Source organism: Ctenopharyngodon idella, chromosome 11 (genome assembly GCF_019924925.1).
Source record: "Ctenopharyngodon idella isolate HZGC_01 chromosome 11, HZGC01, whole genome shotgun sequence".
NCBI classification, from domain to species: domain Eukaryota; kingdom Metazoa; phylum Chordata; class Actinopteri; order Cypriniformes; family Xenocyprididae; genus Ctenopharyngodon; species Ctenopharyngodon idella.
Genome location: NC_067230.1, coordinates 5,584,981 through 5,603,657, shown reverse-complemented (window position 1 = coordinate 5,603,657; position 18,677 = coordinate 5,584,981). Strand labels below are relative to the sequence as shown.

General features: G+C 37.6%; 1 protein-coding gene across 8 annotated transcripts in view; it reads right to left on the bottom strand.

The window, feature by feature from the left end:
• Positions 1 to 6,452: 6,452 nt before the first annotated feature.
• The window catches only part of si:ch211-247n2.1 (calcium-activated potassium channel subunit beta-2), a 31,646-nt gene continuing 19,421 nt past the window's right edge, over positions 6,453 to 18,677 (bottom strand). For 3 of the 8 annotated variants that reach the window (XM_051911648.1, XM_051911652.1, XM_051911645.1), the window contains exons 2-6: positions 18,138 to 18,248; positions 16,843 to 17,016; positions 11,941 to 12,136; positions 8,301 to 8,581; positions 6,453 to 8,215 (exon numbers count right to left, since the gene is read on the bottom strand). In XM_051911648.1, the coding sequence (XP_051767608.1) occupies positions 8,131 to 8,215; positions 8,301 to 8,581; positions 11,941 to 12,136; positions 16,843 to 17,016; positions 18,138 to 18,248 (847 nt within the window). In that variant the 3' untranslated portion in view covers positions 6,453 to 8,130. Of the gene's footprint in view, positions 8,582 to 11,940; positions 12,137 to 16,842; positions 17,017 to 18,137; positions 18,249 to 18,677 lie in introns of all 8 variants that reach the window. The other 5 variants (XM_051911649.1, XM_051911653.1, XM_051911647.1 and 2 more) reach the window with 3 other exon arrangements.

The following is an 18,677-nucleotide window of genomic DNA, read 5'->3' as shown; positions in this document are numbered from 1 at the left end:
CATGTGTGCTGTCACCACCATACCGGATATTGCCATCATGCTCAGTGATTCTTGTGCTGCTTGAATGATCAAGTCACTGAGGAGCAGAAACCACAGGCTAAGTGGTCCCATCAAATAAGCCAACATATTAAAGAGCAGGGCACTATTTACATGCCTAAAGTATCTGAGAAGCGTGACATACACGATATACACCGATCAGGCATAACATTATAACCACCTTCCTAATATTGTGTTGGTCCCCCTTTTGCTGCCAAAACAGCCCTGACCCGTCGAGGCATGGACTCCACTAGACCCCTGAAGGTGTGCTGTGATAACCAAGATGTTAGCAGCAGATCCTTTAAGTCCCGTAAGTTGCGATGTGGGCCTCCATGGATCGGACTTGTTTGTTCAGCACATCCCACAGATGCTCGATCTGGGGAATTTGGAGGCCAAGTCAACACCTCAAACTCATTGTTATGCACCTCAAACCATTCCTGAATGTTGCTATGTGGCAGGGTGCATTATCCTGCTGAAAGAGGCCATAGACACCAGGGAATACCGTTTCCATGAAAGGGTGTACATGGTCTGCAACAATGCTTAGGCAGGTGGTACATGTCAAAGTAACAGCTACATGGATGGCAGGACCCAAGGTTTCCCAGCAGAACATTGCCCAAAACATCACACTGCCTCCGCCGGCTTGCCTTCTTCCCATAGTGCATCCTGGTGCCATGTGTTCCCCAGGTAAGTGACGCACATGCACCTGGCCATCCACATGATGTAAAAGAAAACATGATTCATTAGACCAGGCCACCTTCTTCCGTTGCTCTGTGGTCCAGTTCTGATGCTCACGTATCCACTGTTGGCGCGATCGGCGGTGGACAGGGGTCAGCATGGGCACCCTGACTGGTCTGCAGCTATGCAGCCCCGTACGCAACAAACTGTGATGCACTGTGTATTCTGACACCTTTCTATCAGAACCAGCATTAACTTCTTGAGCAATTTAAGCTACAGTAGCTCATCTGTTGGATCGGACCACACGGACCAGCCTTCGCTCAGCACGTGCATCAATGAGCCTTGGCCGCCCATGACCCTGTCGCCGGTTCACCACTGTTCTTTCCTTGGACCACTTTTGATAGATACTGATCACTGCAGACTAGGAACACCCCACAAGATCTGCAGTTTTGGAGATGCTCTGACCCAGTCGTCTACCCATCACAATTTGGCCCTTGTCGAACTTACTCAAATCCATACGCTTTCCCATTTTTCCTGCTTCTAACGCATCAGCTTTGAGAACAAAATTTTCACTTGCTGCCTAATATATCCTACCCACTCTCAGGTGCCGTGATAAAGAAATAATCAGCGTTATTCACTTCAACTGTCACCTTGTATTAGTAAATCGTGGCCACATTGTAATTCCCAATCCCCAAAAAGGGAACAAATTTATAAGTTGTGTGAACGAATTCTTAATTTGTGGCCATAATTTAACTAAAACAGGGAAACGAATTAGTAAATCGTGGCCACGACTTACTAAACAAGAGACTGAATTCTTAATTTGTGGTCACAATATGTATATATTTGTTCGCATGTCATGTGCGGGGCTCCGTATTTGTGTGAGTGTGTTAATATGCCGTTACTAGGGTGTTGCTTGAGACTGGCCCAATTAAAAGATCCAATCCCAAAAAGGGCTGCATATATAAAATAGCATTTTGATTGGCATTGATTAGATAAGTTTGATTAGAATTGCATTATAAATATATTATTATGGAAATACCTGAGAAGGTTTGAAGAACACATATATTGTCGTAGTTGTGTGTTTGTTATATTCATGTTTAATCAATTAAAGCGTTTCTTTGCTCTCCTTTTAATTCAGTTACAGCAATAGTATGATGCCCACTAGGGGATTTCCTGGAACAACTTGCGTTATATGACTTCTCCTAGGCATATATAGAATATTCGCTCAAGGGCGTTCTCCGGCGTCTAGTATGAAACAGACGTGTTTAGTAATGCTCACTCCATCTTATTCTGGGTAAAAATAGGAGAAATAATACTTCTCTCTAAAGAACTTTGAGGGCTTTGAGGGTCAGCATACTCCTTCAATGTAAATCTGACCCGTTTTATTGAAAATTCTGAGTTCAATCCCTTAGAAAAGTATTGCATACATTTTCTCAACAAGTCACAATTTGCGGTGTGCCACAGTTTTATACATAGGGATAGAGTTTTGATCCTTAACCTTAAGTATGAGCAGTAATAATTAGTAATTACCAGCTGCTTCTTCTACTGCTTCCTCCTTTTGTGTCTTCAGCCCTTCATGAGAAGACCCACAGATGTCCTATTTAACAAAAACCACAGCTGTCTGGCCTGAGCTCAGGAAGGACCATATTTGTGAGGAAGTGTCCATCAGTTCATGACTATGTTCTGTTGCCAGGGGAACAGTTGGAAGTGGGATTTCCTGTTCCCAGAGAGGGGAGAGAGAAAGAGAGACACGTTTTGTTGTGTGCTGAGGTAAAAGAGGGCAGTTGGAACACTAAGAACAGGCTCATTTGCTCTTTGTTGTTTGAATGGCTTCTCTAAATCACATATTACATTAGATAACCCATCCATCATACCTGGATGCTATCGATCTACTGGTGAGCTGATGTAGGGGCCTTTTATGCCATTATATTGATTAGGGATTTTTTCCCCACCTCTTTTATGGTCAGCCAAGCAAAAATAGTCTGATCACTTTGAGAAGCAATAATACATCTTCCAACCACAATCTTCCACAAGCCACATGATTTGAGGTATAATTTATGTCTGTAGCACAGATGTGAGATGCATTCAAATCACTAACCGTAAACTGATTGCTGGAACAGAAATGGAAATAATTATGACTAGGGACGCATGATATATTGGATATTACCGACATTGCAGATTTATTTTTCATTTATTAATATCTTATGATTTAATTGTGCTCATTTCCCCTATTTTTACATTAAAGGGGACCTATAATGCCCCTTTTCACAAGATGTAATATAAGTCTCTGGTGTCCCCAGAATGTGTCTGTGAAGATTCAGCTCAAAATACCCCACAGATCATTTATTATAGCTCATCAAATTTGCCCATATTTTGGTGTGAGCAAAAACACGCCTTTTTTGTGTGTCCCTTTAAATGCAAATGAGCTGCTGCTGCTACTGGCCCACTTTCCAAAAGAGGGTGGAGCTTTAACAGCTTGCGCTTCAGTTGCTCAACAACAACAAAGCTAGAGAATCTCACTCAGCCAAAATGACGATTGTCAGTAGCGGTGTTCAGCCTTACATTGTTCAAACCAGAGTCGAACACTGATGGAGAGACTCAGGAAGAAGTTACAACTTTTGGAATGCAGCTGGACATTTCCAAATGGTTAGTCGATAAATTTATGTAGTTGCTGTTGAGTTGATTCAGCTCATCGACTAGCATGTGCCATCATGTTAATCTTTTGTGCAAATCCAGCATTGAATTGACACTCATTTGTGAAGCAGACCAGCATAAAATGACATCGCATTAGTGGTCTAAGCTGTTTTGTGGGTGAGTCATAAGTAATACCGATACATTTCTGTCAAACACAACTTCTGTTTGTGCTAGCTTAAAGTAATAGAGTGCATGGAGGCTAAAGGAAAGGGCACGGTGGAAACGTGGGGCGGTAATATTATAACAAGATCCCCTTCCTACGTCACTAGGGGAGAGAAATCTGAGCGGCTCGTTTTTTCGCATGCTTGTAGAGAAAGGCTTACCAAAATAAAGTTACTGGGTTCTTTTTCATGTTTTCTGGGTTGGTAGATGCACCAGGGACCCGATTATAGCACTTAAACACTGAGAAAGTCAGATTACCATAATATGTCCCCTTTAAGATTACCTTTTGCCATCATCTAATACTCACTTAAAGATAAAGATAATTAAAAAAAAAAAAAAAAAAAAAAACACGGAAATGTAATATTTAGCCAGCCTTATAATAATATAACTTTTTCATACTGTACATTATAATGTTGTGATGCCTAAATTCACTTATAGCATTTATAAAAAAAAATTTTTAGTGTTTGTTTGATATTTAATTTATTTAGGCAAGATATTATGTAATTTTATTATTAGACATTAGTCCCACCCTACATTTGTTTTTCTTGTTCAAGAAGCTGTTTCACTCAAATTTATGTCACACTAGGTAAGAAAAGACTATTGCAACTTTCATTTCATGCCGATTTTAAAATGACAGCGAATTTTCAATCGATGGTGTATAATGTGGAAATGTTTGACAGGAGGCTTTAAAACTATGTGTCATCTTCAAAGCAGCCAATGACCCAGTGAATTTCATCTCCATATCCCATCATTTTGACTGGCAGTTTCTCTGGAGTTATGAGCAATACCTCATTTCATATTACCAATAAAACTCTCCACCAGACACATCCCATCAGCTTGGGCCGAGAACTAATAGTGTGTCACTGCAAACCAAATCAGACAAAGCAAAAAAAAAAAAAAAAAAATACACAATCCTCTGGGTCTACCCACACTGGCTTATTTGTCTCTAATGGATCATTCATTCTCATAGAAAACAGCATATAGGACACAAATAATAGACGTCATGAATGATGTTCAGTCGCGCCTTTGATCTCTTCCTAACAATTAAATCTATTTAAAAGGAAAAGCCCCTCCTTTGGTGGGTAAATGACATTAGAAGGGTCTATTTATGAGGATGTCGTCAGTGAGGGTTGGAAGATGTGTGTGCGGGTAGGGGGGTTGAGGAGGGCTGTGGACTGATTAATTTCAGACTGAGTCTGATTCATCACAGCCAGTCACCTGATTGCACTTTAAAAAGGTACTCCTCTCAAGAAGCCATCCAGGCCAAATCCATCTCCCAAGGACAGTCAAATCAGTTCCTCCGCTGCTCCATGTGCTGGTTATAAACTCACACAAGATGACCTGGAGACTGTATGCTAATAATTCAGCAAAGTCCAAGGATAATGACAGTTTCTGCTGTTTTCTTTGTAAAATCTCAATATGCAAATAACTGAGATTGTCTTGACAAAAAGGCCATAACAAAGTTGTACTTATCGACATGAATTAAGTTAGACAACAATAAGCATAAAAAGAATCATTTGTTACTGAAGGTGTAATAAATCAGCCTGTGTATCGATCAGTATGACATGTGTTATGTTAAAACCTTTCAACATATTTATTGCTTCTAAAAACAACATTGATGTTTATGATTGGCACAGCTAGTTGTCACACTATTTATTCCAGTAAATATTTACTCCAGTAAATATTTACCTAAATACTGAAAATATTGGCTACAAAAAAAGCTATTCATTGTTGATGCCCAGTAAAACAGGTTCATTGTTTTAACATGCTCTCCTATTGGGGCATGTTGTCACAAAAGGCCAATGCATGTTAAAAGATTTTTTCATTTTTTCCTATAGGGAATAAGTTATTTTTTCTTCATTCTATGGGGTATGTTGTCACATTGGAACCTGCCACAGCTTAAGGCTTTTCAATAATAATAATAATAATAATAATAATAATAATAATAATATAACAATTATGAAACTAACAAAACCACAAATTATGAAGCCGCAAAATTGTAAAAGGTAAAACTGCTGTTTTTACAAAAAAAAGAAAAGAAGAATTCAATAGATAAAATGAATAAATAAATAAAATTATAAAGAAATAAATTAATTAAATTGTATTATTTGGTTTTAAAACTTTTAGAACATGACATCTTGCCCCAATCAGACATTATCGGTTAATCTTTTTGTTACCATATTATATCTTGCCCTAAAATATTTTAATAGTGTTTTTATTGTTTAGTTGTTTACCCAATAACTAAGTAATATTGCATTTTTGTAGAAGAAAAATTAGTTAATCTATTTTTGGAGAGTTTTAATCAAGATGTTTGAAACCATCATACAAAACCACTGCTACAGAATACAAGCATCTGTGTAACTGAACACTCTAAAAAATGCTGGGTTAAAAACAACTGCAATGCTGGGCAGTTTTATTTAACCCAACTATTGTTTACAAATTACTGTATGGCTGGCTTAAAATAAACCCAAAATAGATTAGAAATTAAAAATCAGACACACAATTACTAGAGGCAACAATAATAATCAAAAGATGAACATTTATTAATAAGGAATTTAATAAGTGTTTGTTTAATTATTGTTCATTAAACCTATAAATAAATGTTCAGTTATTAAACATTAATAAATGTTAATTTCCAACATATTTTGGGTTCATTTTAAACAAGCAATACAGTAATTTTTAAACAATAGCTGAGTTAAATAAAACTACCCAGCAGGTTGGGCAGACAGTTAACCCAACCTCTGGGTTAAAACAATCCATTCGCTGTGTTAAAACAACCCAACTTGGGTTCTTTTTAACCCAGCATTTTTTAGAGGGAATATAACCCTTGTGACAACTAGCCCCAGTGTCCCCTGTTCAAAGAATAATGTCAGATGACGCATATGTTGGAGGGCTGCTACTGAATTTATTAATTCACTGTAGATTACCTCTAAAAATGAGGCACTGTTGTTTCTCTTTCTGTGCAAAACCCTACAAATCATTCAGTCCACCATCATTCAGTGCAAGTGAGAAATTACATCCATACATCTGCAACTGACAATACATTTCTGGTTAATGGTCAAAAAAAAAAATGATCTCACTCTGAAAAGCAAACAAATAATGTAACCACAAATACAGAATGCAGAGCTTAACTGAAGTTACAGTATTATTGATTGAATAGAAACACTCTATGTTCCTGAAATGCTGTCTTTGATGCCATTCACACAGGATGTGTTTATTTATTTATTTTCGATAATTATTTGTCTATATGAATGTAAAGAGGTGGATGGCTTGAATAGTTGTCATGTTTTTTCAGCTCCTCACACCATGAACATTGTGTTTTTTCTTAAGAGTTCAAGTTTTAAATACATGTTGGATTCTGTTCAATGCCACTCTCTTGTCTAGCTGGTTTAGAACACTTCCTGTGTGAACAACCCATTAGAATTTGGCATTTGTCACCTACCTTTTAGAACAGCCTTTATTTTGTGTATATAATGCCTTAAAATGCTGACTAGCTAGACAGCACACTAGATTTTGTTACACAGCTTTTGGGTCTGCTAAAATGGTGTACTACTAGGACTAGACTGGATTTCATCTGAAAAAAAAACTCAACAGTTAAAGGGATAGTTCACCCAAAATGAAAGTTTTATCATCATTTGCTCACCTTCATGTCATTCCAAACCTGCATGACTTTCTTGACATTTATTCATTTAGCAGATGCTTTTATCCAAAGTGATATAAAAATGAGAAATACAACAAGGGATTCATCTATTAAAGAGGCAATAAACATGAAAAGTGCTAGTAATTCAAAGTTTCAGACATCATTCAGAATAGTACAAGTACCTTCTTCTGTGCAGCACAAAAGAGAATATTTTGAAAAATATCTGTTTTTTGTGTGTACAATGAAAGACAGTGGGGTCCAGTGTTTTTTGGACCCCAACGTTCATCAAAATATCTTTTGTGTTCCAAAGAAGAAAGAAATTCATACGGGTTTAACGTGAAGGTGAGTAAATGATGACAGAATTTTCATTTTTGGGTGAACTATCCCTTTATGAGATACAGTGTAGTAACAATCAACAAATGACCTTTGGCTTTGAGTCGCTCGACAAGTGTTTGTCAAAGAGTCACGAATGACAGCAGTCACTGCTGAAGAAAGTAGTGTGTGCTTACCTACTACTTCTAATTTCTGTAATTACATTGGTGTCAGATGGTCAAGACATATCACTACACAGTAGCTTCTTGGAATGGAGTCTCTGCGATCCAGTGGTCAGGAAGTGTAATCGAGACCCCACAACATGACTGTGTATTTTGACCCTTGAGCTTCAGGATTAGACTTGTCCCAATCTGATTGTAGGAAGTTCCGACTTCGACCACTAGGGACTCTATTGAGCCTGATCTCAATGTTACAGGAAGTTCTCAATAACAACATTACTTCGGCCTTGTCAACACAACCCGGACAGGTTAACAAGGCTGATGGAGCATCAGAGGAACACCACATGAGAGCAAAAACACTTTGTTGCTGTATACAGAAGGGTAGAAAACAGGTCCGTTGACCAATTCACACATGGCCTTCTCCATTCACATTCAAACCCTTTGCTGGATGCCACCATTAAACTTCCGAGTGCAGACCTTGGTGCGAGAAGCTCCCGTTAAGGGGTAGAGCCCCATCCTGTAAGGAACACAGCGATTAAATCTCTCTCAAAAGCACCGGTCTCTCTGGTCTGAGGTATCCGTCTGCACACCGTCAGTCTCACCTTTTAATGCGGCTTATCTGCTCGCACAGGAAGGACAAGTACTGAGTGAGCTTGACCATTGCGATGATGAGCGTGCCCCCCACCAGCGTGCACGTGGGCCAGAGGAGGGAGCTAATGATAGCCCCGCGGCCATAGAGACGTGTCAGGAGGACGCTGTCCTGCTGCTCTGAGGGGTCGTAGTAACACAAAACCTGTTGGTGCGTCTTCAATCGCTCGGAGATGTTCATCACGATAGTGTGCATCAGCGTATGATCCTTGCGGCACTTCGGGATGTAAAAACACTGATGGGAAAGAAGGAAATGCATTTGCTTGAAACAATTCAGTTCAGCCCAGTTCAACTTGTTCAAAGTGTACTACACTGTATAGTGGTCATTTTAAATTCTCAGAAAGTACACTGTCATATCTTCTTGGGGACAAATTGTGAATTGATAATTTTACCCTGCATCCTAAATATTATTTGAGATTAGAATAAGTATGTCTCAAAAAAACAAAGGATGGTCTACTATTTCCGGTAGATTTTCGAAGTGTGGTTCCGTGCACACTTTAAACAGCTAATATTCCCCACATTATGTTCTGGTGAAGGAACTACAAACACGAATAAAAAGAACTACAAACATGCCGGATGTGTGTGAGACCAACGGTTAAGTATAAATGCCCTGAAAGGGGTTTGAGTTATTAATAATCAGTAGGTGCATTTACATGGAACATTGTAATTGGTTTAAAAGTCCAATCCGAATGAAAATGCTCCATATAAACACCTCAATCGGAATAAAAATGCCCAAACCGAATGAAACCGAACGGTTTGAGAGGGGTGGAATAAACCTTTCCATAAACCGAACAAAATAAAAATTCTGCCATGTAAACACGTTAAACCGATTACTTTGCGTCTACGTCATCCCGTCAAGAGGCCAGGGGTCGTCAGAATGCAAAATGACGGCGGCAAAATCAAACTAGAGTAAAACTGAAACAAAACATTTATTAAATACACTGAAGGAACTCAGTGTATCATTACTACGGACCTTCATCCACACGCTTCTGCTTTTCGTCAGAGGGAGGGGTAGTATGGAGATGCTCCTTAGAGATGCACAGCCACCAAAAAGGTCAGCTTCCTGCGCCCGTCTTTTCCTCATACCTTCCAGCAGTAATATGCTACAAATTCATGCTGTTGCTTGATTAAAAGCACTTTACATAAAAATAGTGCGGATAAGAAATAATGCAACTCCATGTTGACTGGAATACAAAGCGGCAAACAGGACATAGGCTAATGTGCGCATGTCACAAAGTCATTCCGATTGAAAGTGCCGGCACATGTAAACACCATATTGGATAAGATAATGTCTCATGTAAACAGTCCACCGAATATTTCAGTCAGAGTGATTTTAATCGGAATGACAAAAAAGTGTACATGTAAACATGGCTAATATCTAAAAAAAGCTAATCAGTTTTTTATTTTATTTTATTTATTTATTTGCTTTTCTTGGGTAAATTTTTATTTATAGAGTTCACAAGGACTTTTGAAAACTAATGAAATTGATATGAACATTAATTGTGTGTGTTTTTGCAAACTAATTATAGTAACAATCCATCTAGCTGTCAGAATAAAAAAGATATATATATTTGTGTTCAGTTATTTATTAACTTGCTTACTTTTAATATTTTGTCCCAGATCTATTATTCAAAAAACAAAAACAAACAAACAAAAAAAAACATTCAATTCGTACATAAATTGACTTGGATACACCTCTCAGCATGTGTTTTTAATTTATGAATTTAAATTCATTATATTTTTATGATATTTTAGGGGGACAAAGTTAAAAAATATCAGGGTGATGCAGTTTATAATGAAGAAAAAAAGAGTGATTATTATTAAAAAAATATATTATATTGTTGTATTAAGTAGTTGGGCAAAATCTTTATTTATTTATTTTTCTAAATAATAGAGATGTGTACACTCACATTTCATAGTGTGTAAGGACAATATTTTGGTTGATGGTTCTTGATGGTCACATCAGGGCCCGTATTTTTCAAGCTTCTCAAAGTGCCATTTTAGTCTTAAGTGCTGAGAATTTATGAAATTTACTCCTACTTTCAAACTTAAGCATAAAAGCAAGTTATCAAATTTCTTAAAGCTAAGAATCACTCTTACTCTCCCAGTTATTTAAGACCGCTCGAGAGGTCTCTCAAGTGGTTAGGAGTTGCTAGTAGGGGCTTGTGATGGCACTGAGGAGACAGAGACGTGTGCAAATCTTTCAGGGGAGTAAGAATGTTTTTGAAATGTTTGATGACGAGCAGTTAATCGAATGGTATTGTTTGGACAGAGCAGGCATCATCTTTGTCAGCGCTGATTAATGTTGGGCTGAATTGTTTGACTAAGGGGCCATTCACATATCGCTTTTGCGCACACAAATTCGTTATTTCAAATGTAGGGGTGTGGCAAATGTAGGTCATGTGACAAGAACCAACCGATCAGCTTCTGCCTTTTCGTAACAACATCGAAAACTCAGCCGAACAGCTGATCGTAGCTGTACAGGGCGGATTTTTATTTAATCTCCATAAATATATCTAGTAGTAAAGCTAATGCAAGAGCTTGAAATCAATTAATCTTTTGCTGATACTTCCTCGTCATTGTGGAGAGCGCAGTTCATGGTTGCACAGCAACGACAGACACAATGGGAGCACAAGCGCTTGTGGAAAGGAGGAGAAAGCAGCGCGGCCGTGCTTTCCACGTGTTTTTAGGCACGATATGTGAACGACCCCATTCAGCAAGCAGTAGCGCTTCTTCCTCGCACCAGTTCGGTTTTCTTTTGGAATCCATGGTGACTGATTATATCATAAAATCTAGGCTATATAGGCTAGATTTTTATATTTATCTTTCATTTCCAATGTGTATATAATATATTCTCTTGAAAATTCTTTATTGCCAAATGTGTGTTGAATGTAAACTCCTCTTAGGAATTTCACCATTCAATGTGAATTTATCTGAGAATATTCATAAATAAGGAAATATATTCAGTGATTGGTCCATGCCTATGTCGTCATCCAAAATCCTGTTTGTGGCACAGCAAAGTGTCGTGAATCATCTCTAAGATTGACACTTAAGATTTAATCCTACACTTCACTTAAATTACGACTGAGATGCTTGATAACTAACTTTTAAGCGCAGCTTTGAGCCAAGAATTTTTTTACTCTTAAGTCAATTCTTAGCAGTGTTCTTGTGAGTAATTCTCAGGCTTGATAAATACGGGCCCAGATTTTTACACATATTTTGAAACATGCAAAGAATTTCTAGAACTTGGAACTCTTACTGACTGGTTTACCTTTTGAGGATAAGTGACAATGTGCTGTACACCTAACAGTATTTTATTTTTTTGGACAGTGAGGTTTGTACACAATGTTTTGTTGAGTAACTTAAAAAAAAATTATATGGTAAATAAACTGGTTTTATTCAGGGACATAACTGTTTAACAGAATCAGCCTGACCTCATCGGGTTACGCCAATACAAAAGAAATTCATTCAAATCAGGTAAATGGATCCTTAAGACAAATGTGCGTTTTTACAGCATAGTGTCACAGAAGAACTGCCCATGCATGTAATGTGATATATCCCTATAGTTAATGCATATGGCTAGGTGTGGTGTACCTCAGGGTTGGCCTCATGGGCCTCCTCGTTGTATGACAGTCGCAGAACTTTCCCGGTGGAGTTCAGACTGACGTAAACCTGAAGACAGGGATACCTGGAGCTCTTCCGGCACTCTGAGCCACAACTGTAGCTGCAGTTAATCTCAGCAACTATACCAGAGTTCAGCACTGTGCAGTTTGACTCCTCTGTCCAAACACTTAGAGAAAAGAAATGGGGACAGAAGTAGAATAATAAAGTTAAGAAATCGCTTAAAATTGCATTAAATGCATACAGGATATGCCAAGATGGCTGATTGTGGGTTAAATGGTTAACTCAAAGTATGTTTGAGTTGAAATAAAAAGCGAGGTAGATTTCCAGGAGCAGGATGAAGCACACCTGACTTAATGTGAACCTTAACCAGTGGAGAGTTGTGACCAGTGAAAAGTGTGTTGTTGAAGGGCATCTAAGTTAAAGTCACCATGAAATCAAAGCAGGCAATATTTACTTTTAAATGCATGTTATTCTAAAGAAAAAATAAAACTTTTTTTACTCCTCCCCTCCAGCCACCTGTCATATACAGACTACTTTTTATGATCCTAACGGTTCCTAATGGATATCTTGTCATACATACACTGATCAGGCATAACATTATGACCACCTTCCTAATATTGTGTTGGTTCCCCTTTTACTGCCAAAACAGCCCTGACCCGTTGAGGCATGGACCCCTCTAGACCCCTGAATTTGTGCTGTGGTATCTGGACCAAAATGTTAGCAGCAGATCCTTTAATTCCCGTAAGTTGCGAGGTGGGGCCTCCATGGATCGGACTTGTTTGTTCAGCACATCTCACAGATGCTCGATTGAATTGAGATCTGGGGAATTTGGAGGCCAAGACAAACTCGTTGTTGTGCTCCTCAAACCATTCCTGAACACTTTTTGCTTTGTGGCAGGGCGCATTATCCTGCTGAAAGAGGCCACAAACACCAGGGAATATTGGAATACTGTTTCCATAAAAGGGTGTACATGGTCTGCAACAATGCTTAGGTAGGTGGTACGTGTTAAAGTAACATCCACATGGATGGCAGGACCCAAGGTTTCCCAGCAGAACATTGCCCAAAACATCAAACTGCCTCCGCCGGCTTGCCTTCTTCCCATAGTGCATCCTGGTGCCATGTGTTCCCCAGGTAAGCATCCCCACCTTCGCTCCCCATGTTCATCAATGAGCCTTGGCCGCCCATGACCCTGTTGCTGGTTCACCACTGCTCCTTCCTTGGACCAATTTTGATAGATACTGACCACTGCAGACTGGGAACACCTCACAAGATCTGCAGTTTTGGAGATGCTCTGACCCAGTCATCTAGCCATCACAATTTGGCCCTTGTCAAACTCGCTCATATCCATACGCTTGCCCATTTTTCCTGCTTCTAACACATCAACTTTGAGGACAAAATGTTGACTTGCTGCCTAATATATCCCACCCAGTAACGGGTGCCGTGACAAAAAGATAATCAGTGTTATTCACTTCACCGATCAGTGGTCATAATGTTATGCCTGATTGTGTGTGTGTGTGTGTGTGTGTATATGTGTGTATATATGTGTATATATATATATATATATATATATATATATATATATATATATATATATATATATATATATATATATATATATAATAATATATATATATGACCACACACAAAGTGCATCCAGAAAGTATTTACAGCGCTTCACTTTTTCCACATTTTGTTATATTACAGCCTTATTCCAAAAAGGATTAAATTCTTTTTTTTTTTCCTCAAAATTTTGCAAACAATACCCCATAATGACAATGTGAAAGAAGTTTGTTTGAAGTCTTTATAAATTTATAAAAAATAAAAAAATGAAATTAAATCACATGTACATAAGTATTCACAGCCTTTGCTCAATACTTTGTTGAAGCACCTTTGGCACCAGTTACATCCTGAAGTCTTTTTGCGTATGATGCTACAAGCTTGACACACCTATTTTTGGGCAGTTTCTCCCATTCTTTGCAGGACCTCTCAAGCTCCATCAGGTTGGATGGGGAGCGTCGGCGCACAGCCATTTTCAGATCTCTCCAGAGATGTTCAATTGGGTTCAAGTCTGGGCTCTGGCTGGGCCACTCAAGGACATTCACAGAGTTGTCCCATAGCCACTCTTTTGTTATCTTGGCTGTGTGCTTAGGGTCGTTGTCTTGTTGGAAGATGAACCTTCCCCCCCCAGTCTGAGATCCAGAGCGCTCTGGAGCAGGTTTTCATCAAAGAAGTCTCTGTACATTGCTGCATTCATCTTTCTTGCGATCCTGACTAGTCTCCCAGTTCCCGCCGCTGAAAAACATCCCCACAGCGTGATGCTGCCACCACCATGCTTCACTGTAGGGATGGTATTGGCCAGGTGATGAGCGGTGCCTGGTTTCCTCCAGACATGACGCTTGCTATTCGGGCCAAAGAGTTCAATTTTTGTTTCATCAGACCAGAGAATTTTGTTTCTCATGGTCTGAGAGTCCATGTGCCTTTTATTTGAGGGGTGGTTTCTGTCTGGCCATTCTAACATACAGGGAATGAATTTAATCCCTTTTGGAATAAGGCTGTAACTTAAAATGTGGAAAAAGTGAAGCGCTGTAAATATATATACAGTATACATATATTATAATGACACAAAAGACATATTTTCCCCTTAACTGGAGGTCGACTCTGAACTTTTTGTAAAACCCAGAGCTAGATTTGTTGTTTAAATGATTTCTATAGCTAAAATACAAAAGAACTGGCATGCTCACAAAGACATTTATTAACTTGCAACGTTTCGACCACAAGGTCTTCGTCAGGCAAACAAATTATTTCTTTAAGTATTTTATTTCTCATGCAATTTTTTTGTTACAAACAGGTAACTTTTTACTTTTAAAGAAACTGCCTTTTGCCACAAGTTCTGTAATTAAAGCTGCTTTTATATTTAGCTGTTTCACATTAAGCACAATATTTGAACATTACCTAGGTCACTAGGGTACATATTGGTGATTTGGCTGGATTTGGCCCTCTGTTGTGGCGGCCGATTTGATGTTAGTGGTTGTCCTTGTGCCAGGCCTCCTGTCTCCTACTCTATGAATAACGGGCCTCGTGTTCTTTGGCTATTCCAAAGGCTCAGCTGCCTCTAATTGCATTTGACTGCAGTATATGCCAGCTCTTATCTGTGTGCAATCTATTGTAGGTCAGTGGTATTTGGAAGTTTAAGCTCCTAGTACTCTTAGCCGATCTGCAAGTTACGATCAAAAAGGGATGTAATCAGTAAATGTGTGGTACATTATGGACAGTATAATTAGTGTACATTTAATAGCCAGCTGAGGAGAACGAAATGAATTGTGCTGAAAAATGTTCCGACTAGAATGGACCCTTTCGCAGACTGTGCTGCTGACACGACACAGCAATTAACAAATCTATCAAAAACTTTGTCATATTATAACATTGTCATATTATCCTGACATTAAATTACAAAAAAAAACAAAAACAAACTAGTGAACACCTACGAGGGTCTTTCTAATGCAGTTACTGATAGAGTTAGTTAATTTATTTATTTATTTTTTTAAATAATATTATTTTGCTGGTTGAGCCAATTATAATGCAATAATAATATATACTGTATAGAATTTTACCCTGCTGTAGTTCACTTCTGTGCTCCAATCTCAGAAAAGTGAAAAGGTTCTATAGAAGAAATGAAAAGCATTCACGAGCAGAATAGAATAGCATGTAACACAACAAAATAGAAGAGATATTAATATAAAATAAAGATGTGAATGCTATTGATTAGATGTTTGTCATAAGCAGAATATAACAGAACACAAAATAAATAGAGTAGAAAAGGAGATGAGAAATAACTGCAATCACAAGCATTTAGAAAAAAGAATAGAGTAGAAAACAATACAATTAAAAATAGAATATAGTAGAAAACTTGAACCACCTGAAATTAAAAACTTTCAGAAAAAGAATGGAATAGAATACAGTATGAGAAACATGTAATCAAAGGCTTTAAGGAATACATAAAAGTTTTTCGTTGTTGTTTTAAAGCAATGACATTGAAGAACCATTTTGATCTCCCTAAAGAACCTTTCTAGTTCTAGTTCTTAGTGTGAATAACATTTGAAATGAGAATAGTTTTCCACTATAAAAACTGTGCAATGGAAAGGTTCCATGGAACCATCAATGCTAATAAAAAACCTTTATTTTTAAGAGTGTAGCATATTTAATCTTTAATTTAGAGATTATTTAAAGGTGTACTCAATATTTTTTTCCCCAAAAGTTCGCACTCTAAAGAAAAATGGTTCTAAACAGTAGCAGATTAGGGTTCTTTGGCTTATAACAATAGCAGAACCCTTTTTGGTGCTAAACAGAACCCTTTTTATAATGTTCCATAAAGAACCATGCTTTGAAAGTGCTATAGGACCTCAATAGTGTGATTAAAGGTGATTGGTAAGAAACCAGTTACAATTTGAAAGTTAAAATGTGTAGACATTTTAAGAAACAAATCATTTACCTGTTGAGAATGTGTTGACAGTCTATGTAATTGAATGGCTAAGCTCCAGAAAACCCAGTAATGAAATGGCTTTGACAGTTACAGATTTAAAAAAACAAAAAGGCAGGAAAAAAGGACCCTAAACTTTAACACAAAGAACCATTTCAGCATGTAAAGGGTTCTTCAGGGCTAGACTAGTTCTAACTTCAAAGAACCATCTTTCCTTAGAGTGTAGTTACTGTTACCATTGCAGAAATTATGATTTTAAACGTATTTCTCAAAATTACTATTCATTTCAATACAGCTTTGGAATGGGGAGAAATTACTGAGTGCACCTTTATTTCTGTGGTTTTAGTGTATTTTTGTACAGTTTTGTTCCTGTGAGGGTGTCTGGGCATTTTTACCTGTCTGAGTAAGAGCGCACCATTGTGATGCCCAACACAAAGTACATCATGGCAGAGAAAAGGATCATGCTGAGGCCTAAGAGAATGGCTCTGTCCTCTCCAGCCTTCAGCGCCGTGACCGTCCTCCTCTTCTCCAAAATATCATACTCACGAATCTTCTGATAAATGGTCCTGCTTGAGTGACATAAGAGTCACAAGACACACAAATACACATGGATTAATGAAGACATGGTGCATGCCAAACCTAATATAACAATATTGCTTCAAGAATCATTTTAACAGTCCTTATCATTTTTAGGTTGATTTAGGTTTGGTTCAAAAACTTGGCCCATGACACACAGATACGTGCTACTGTCCTATTACCTATGCATAGTTCCTTTCCAAATATTTAGCTCATGATTCTTTAATCAGGTCATATTGCTTTTGAAGATTATGCATGGGTGTGAAGGCAAGCTGTCTAACCTGCCTATCTTTATCAGTGACCTTTTGATAATTGCTGTGAGTACAGTGGTCAAAAGCATCACAAACTCATAACCCACTTCCTGTCATTAGTTTGTCAGAATCCATGATTAGTTTGATTATTTAAATGTATGTTTTCTGACACTAAATCAAACTGCTAAATTAGTGCAAAACAGAAGTTAAATGTAATAAAAATACTGCTAATAATGGTGGGTGAATTTCTGTGCATTAAGTAAACAATGATGCATTGGTTATAAATGATGAGAGTAATTTTTATTCAGAAGTTGGATGTTTTCTAGGGATGCAGCCAACATTTTAAAATTATAATAATAATTGTTGTTGTAAATGTATCAGTCACTATTGGATATTTAATTGTGCATGTTCATTTTTCATCTTTTACATTTATATTGCTTTTGTGACATGACAGCCAACGTTCACTTGTAGTTAATATTTAATTAAACTTTATTAACACCTGTAGCATTTTAGTATTTATGTTTTTGTTTTATTTTTATTTTTTTACATAAATTTTTAGATCAGCCAATTATCGGTTATCGGCCATAACATGAAAGCATTTAATATTATTTAGCATTAACACATTTTTATGTAAATAAAATTATTTATTTATTTATAATTTATTATAAATTGTATGTATATAATATATTTTTATAATTAAAATTTAGCTGTTTTTGTAATTATTTTTATAATATTTTTCACTCTGCACTTAATCAAAATAAAATCAAACATGCAGCCTCTTCATAGAGACATTTATAGGCTAATATAATGCTGTCACAAGTGGTTTAGCTAGCTAGTTAGTTAGTTGAGTCATTGTACTTTACCTTCTCTCACTTCCTTGAGCTCCTTTGCTTCCAGCCCAGAGAAACATTCTCCCAGCTATTCCACTGTGCGCAGCTCTCTCTGAAGCACTCACAAAAGACTGCTGGGACAAACTGACAAAAAAACACACTCTTAGTCGACCATGTGCTTCAATCCACACTGCTTCGTCTGCACACTGTTCCTGATACGAAAAGCTGGGTCTTATTTTTATAACAGCCTTCAGAGAATGTTCTGGGTTCCCTACTGAGTTTCACCTCCTCACAAGTTGGTGAAATTTGACAACTGCAATATTAAAAAAAATGGCTCCATTGTTGGTGATAAACATAGTAAGTCCAAAAAGAGAATCCAAATAGAGGAAAAGTTTCTATAATCCTCAGCAGCAAAAGAAGTCCATCTCACATGGTTAGAACCAGTTCTCCATAAACATAACTTGCACCAGGCATAGAACTAAGCATCTGATCCTTCGTTTCCTGCTGTTGGATTGTTATTGACTATTCATGGGCTATAATAATGAGAGTAGTGAGCAAGGAGAGGAGGACCAT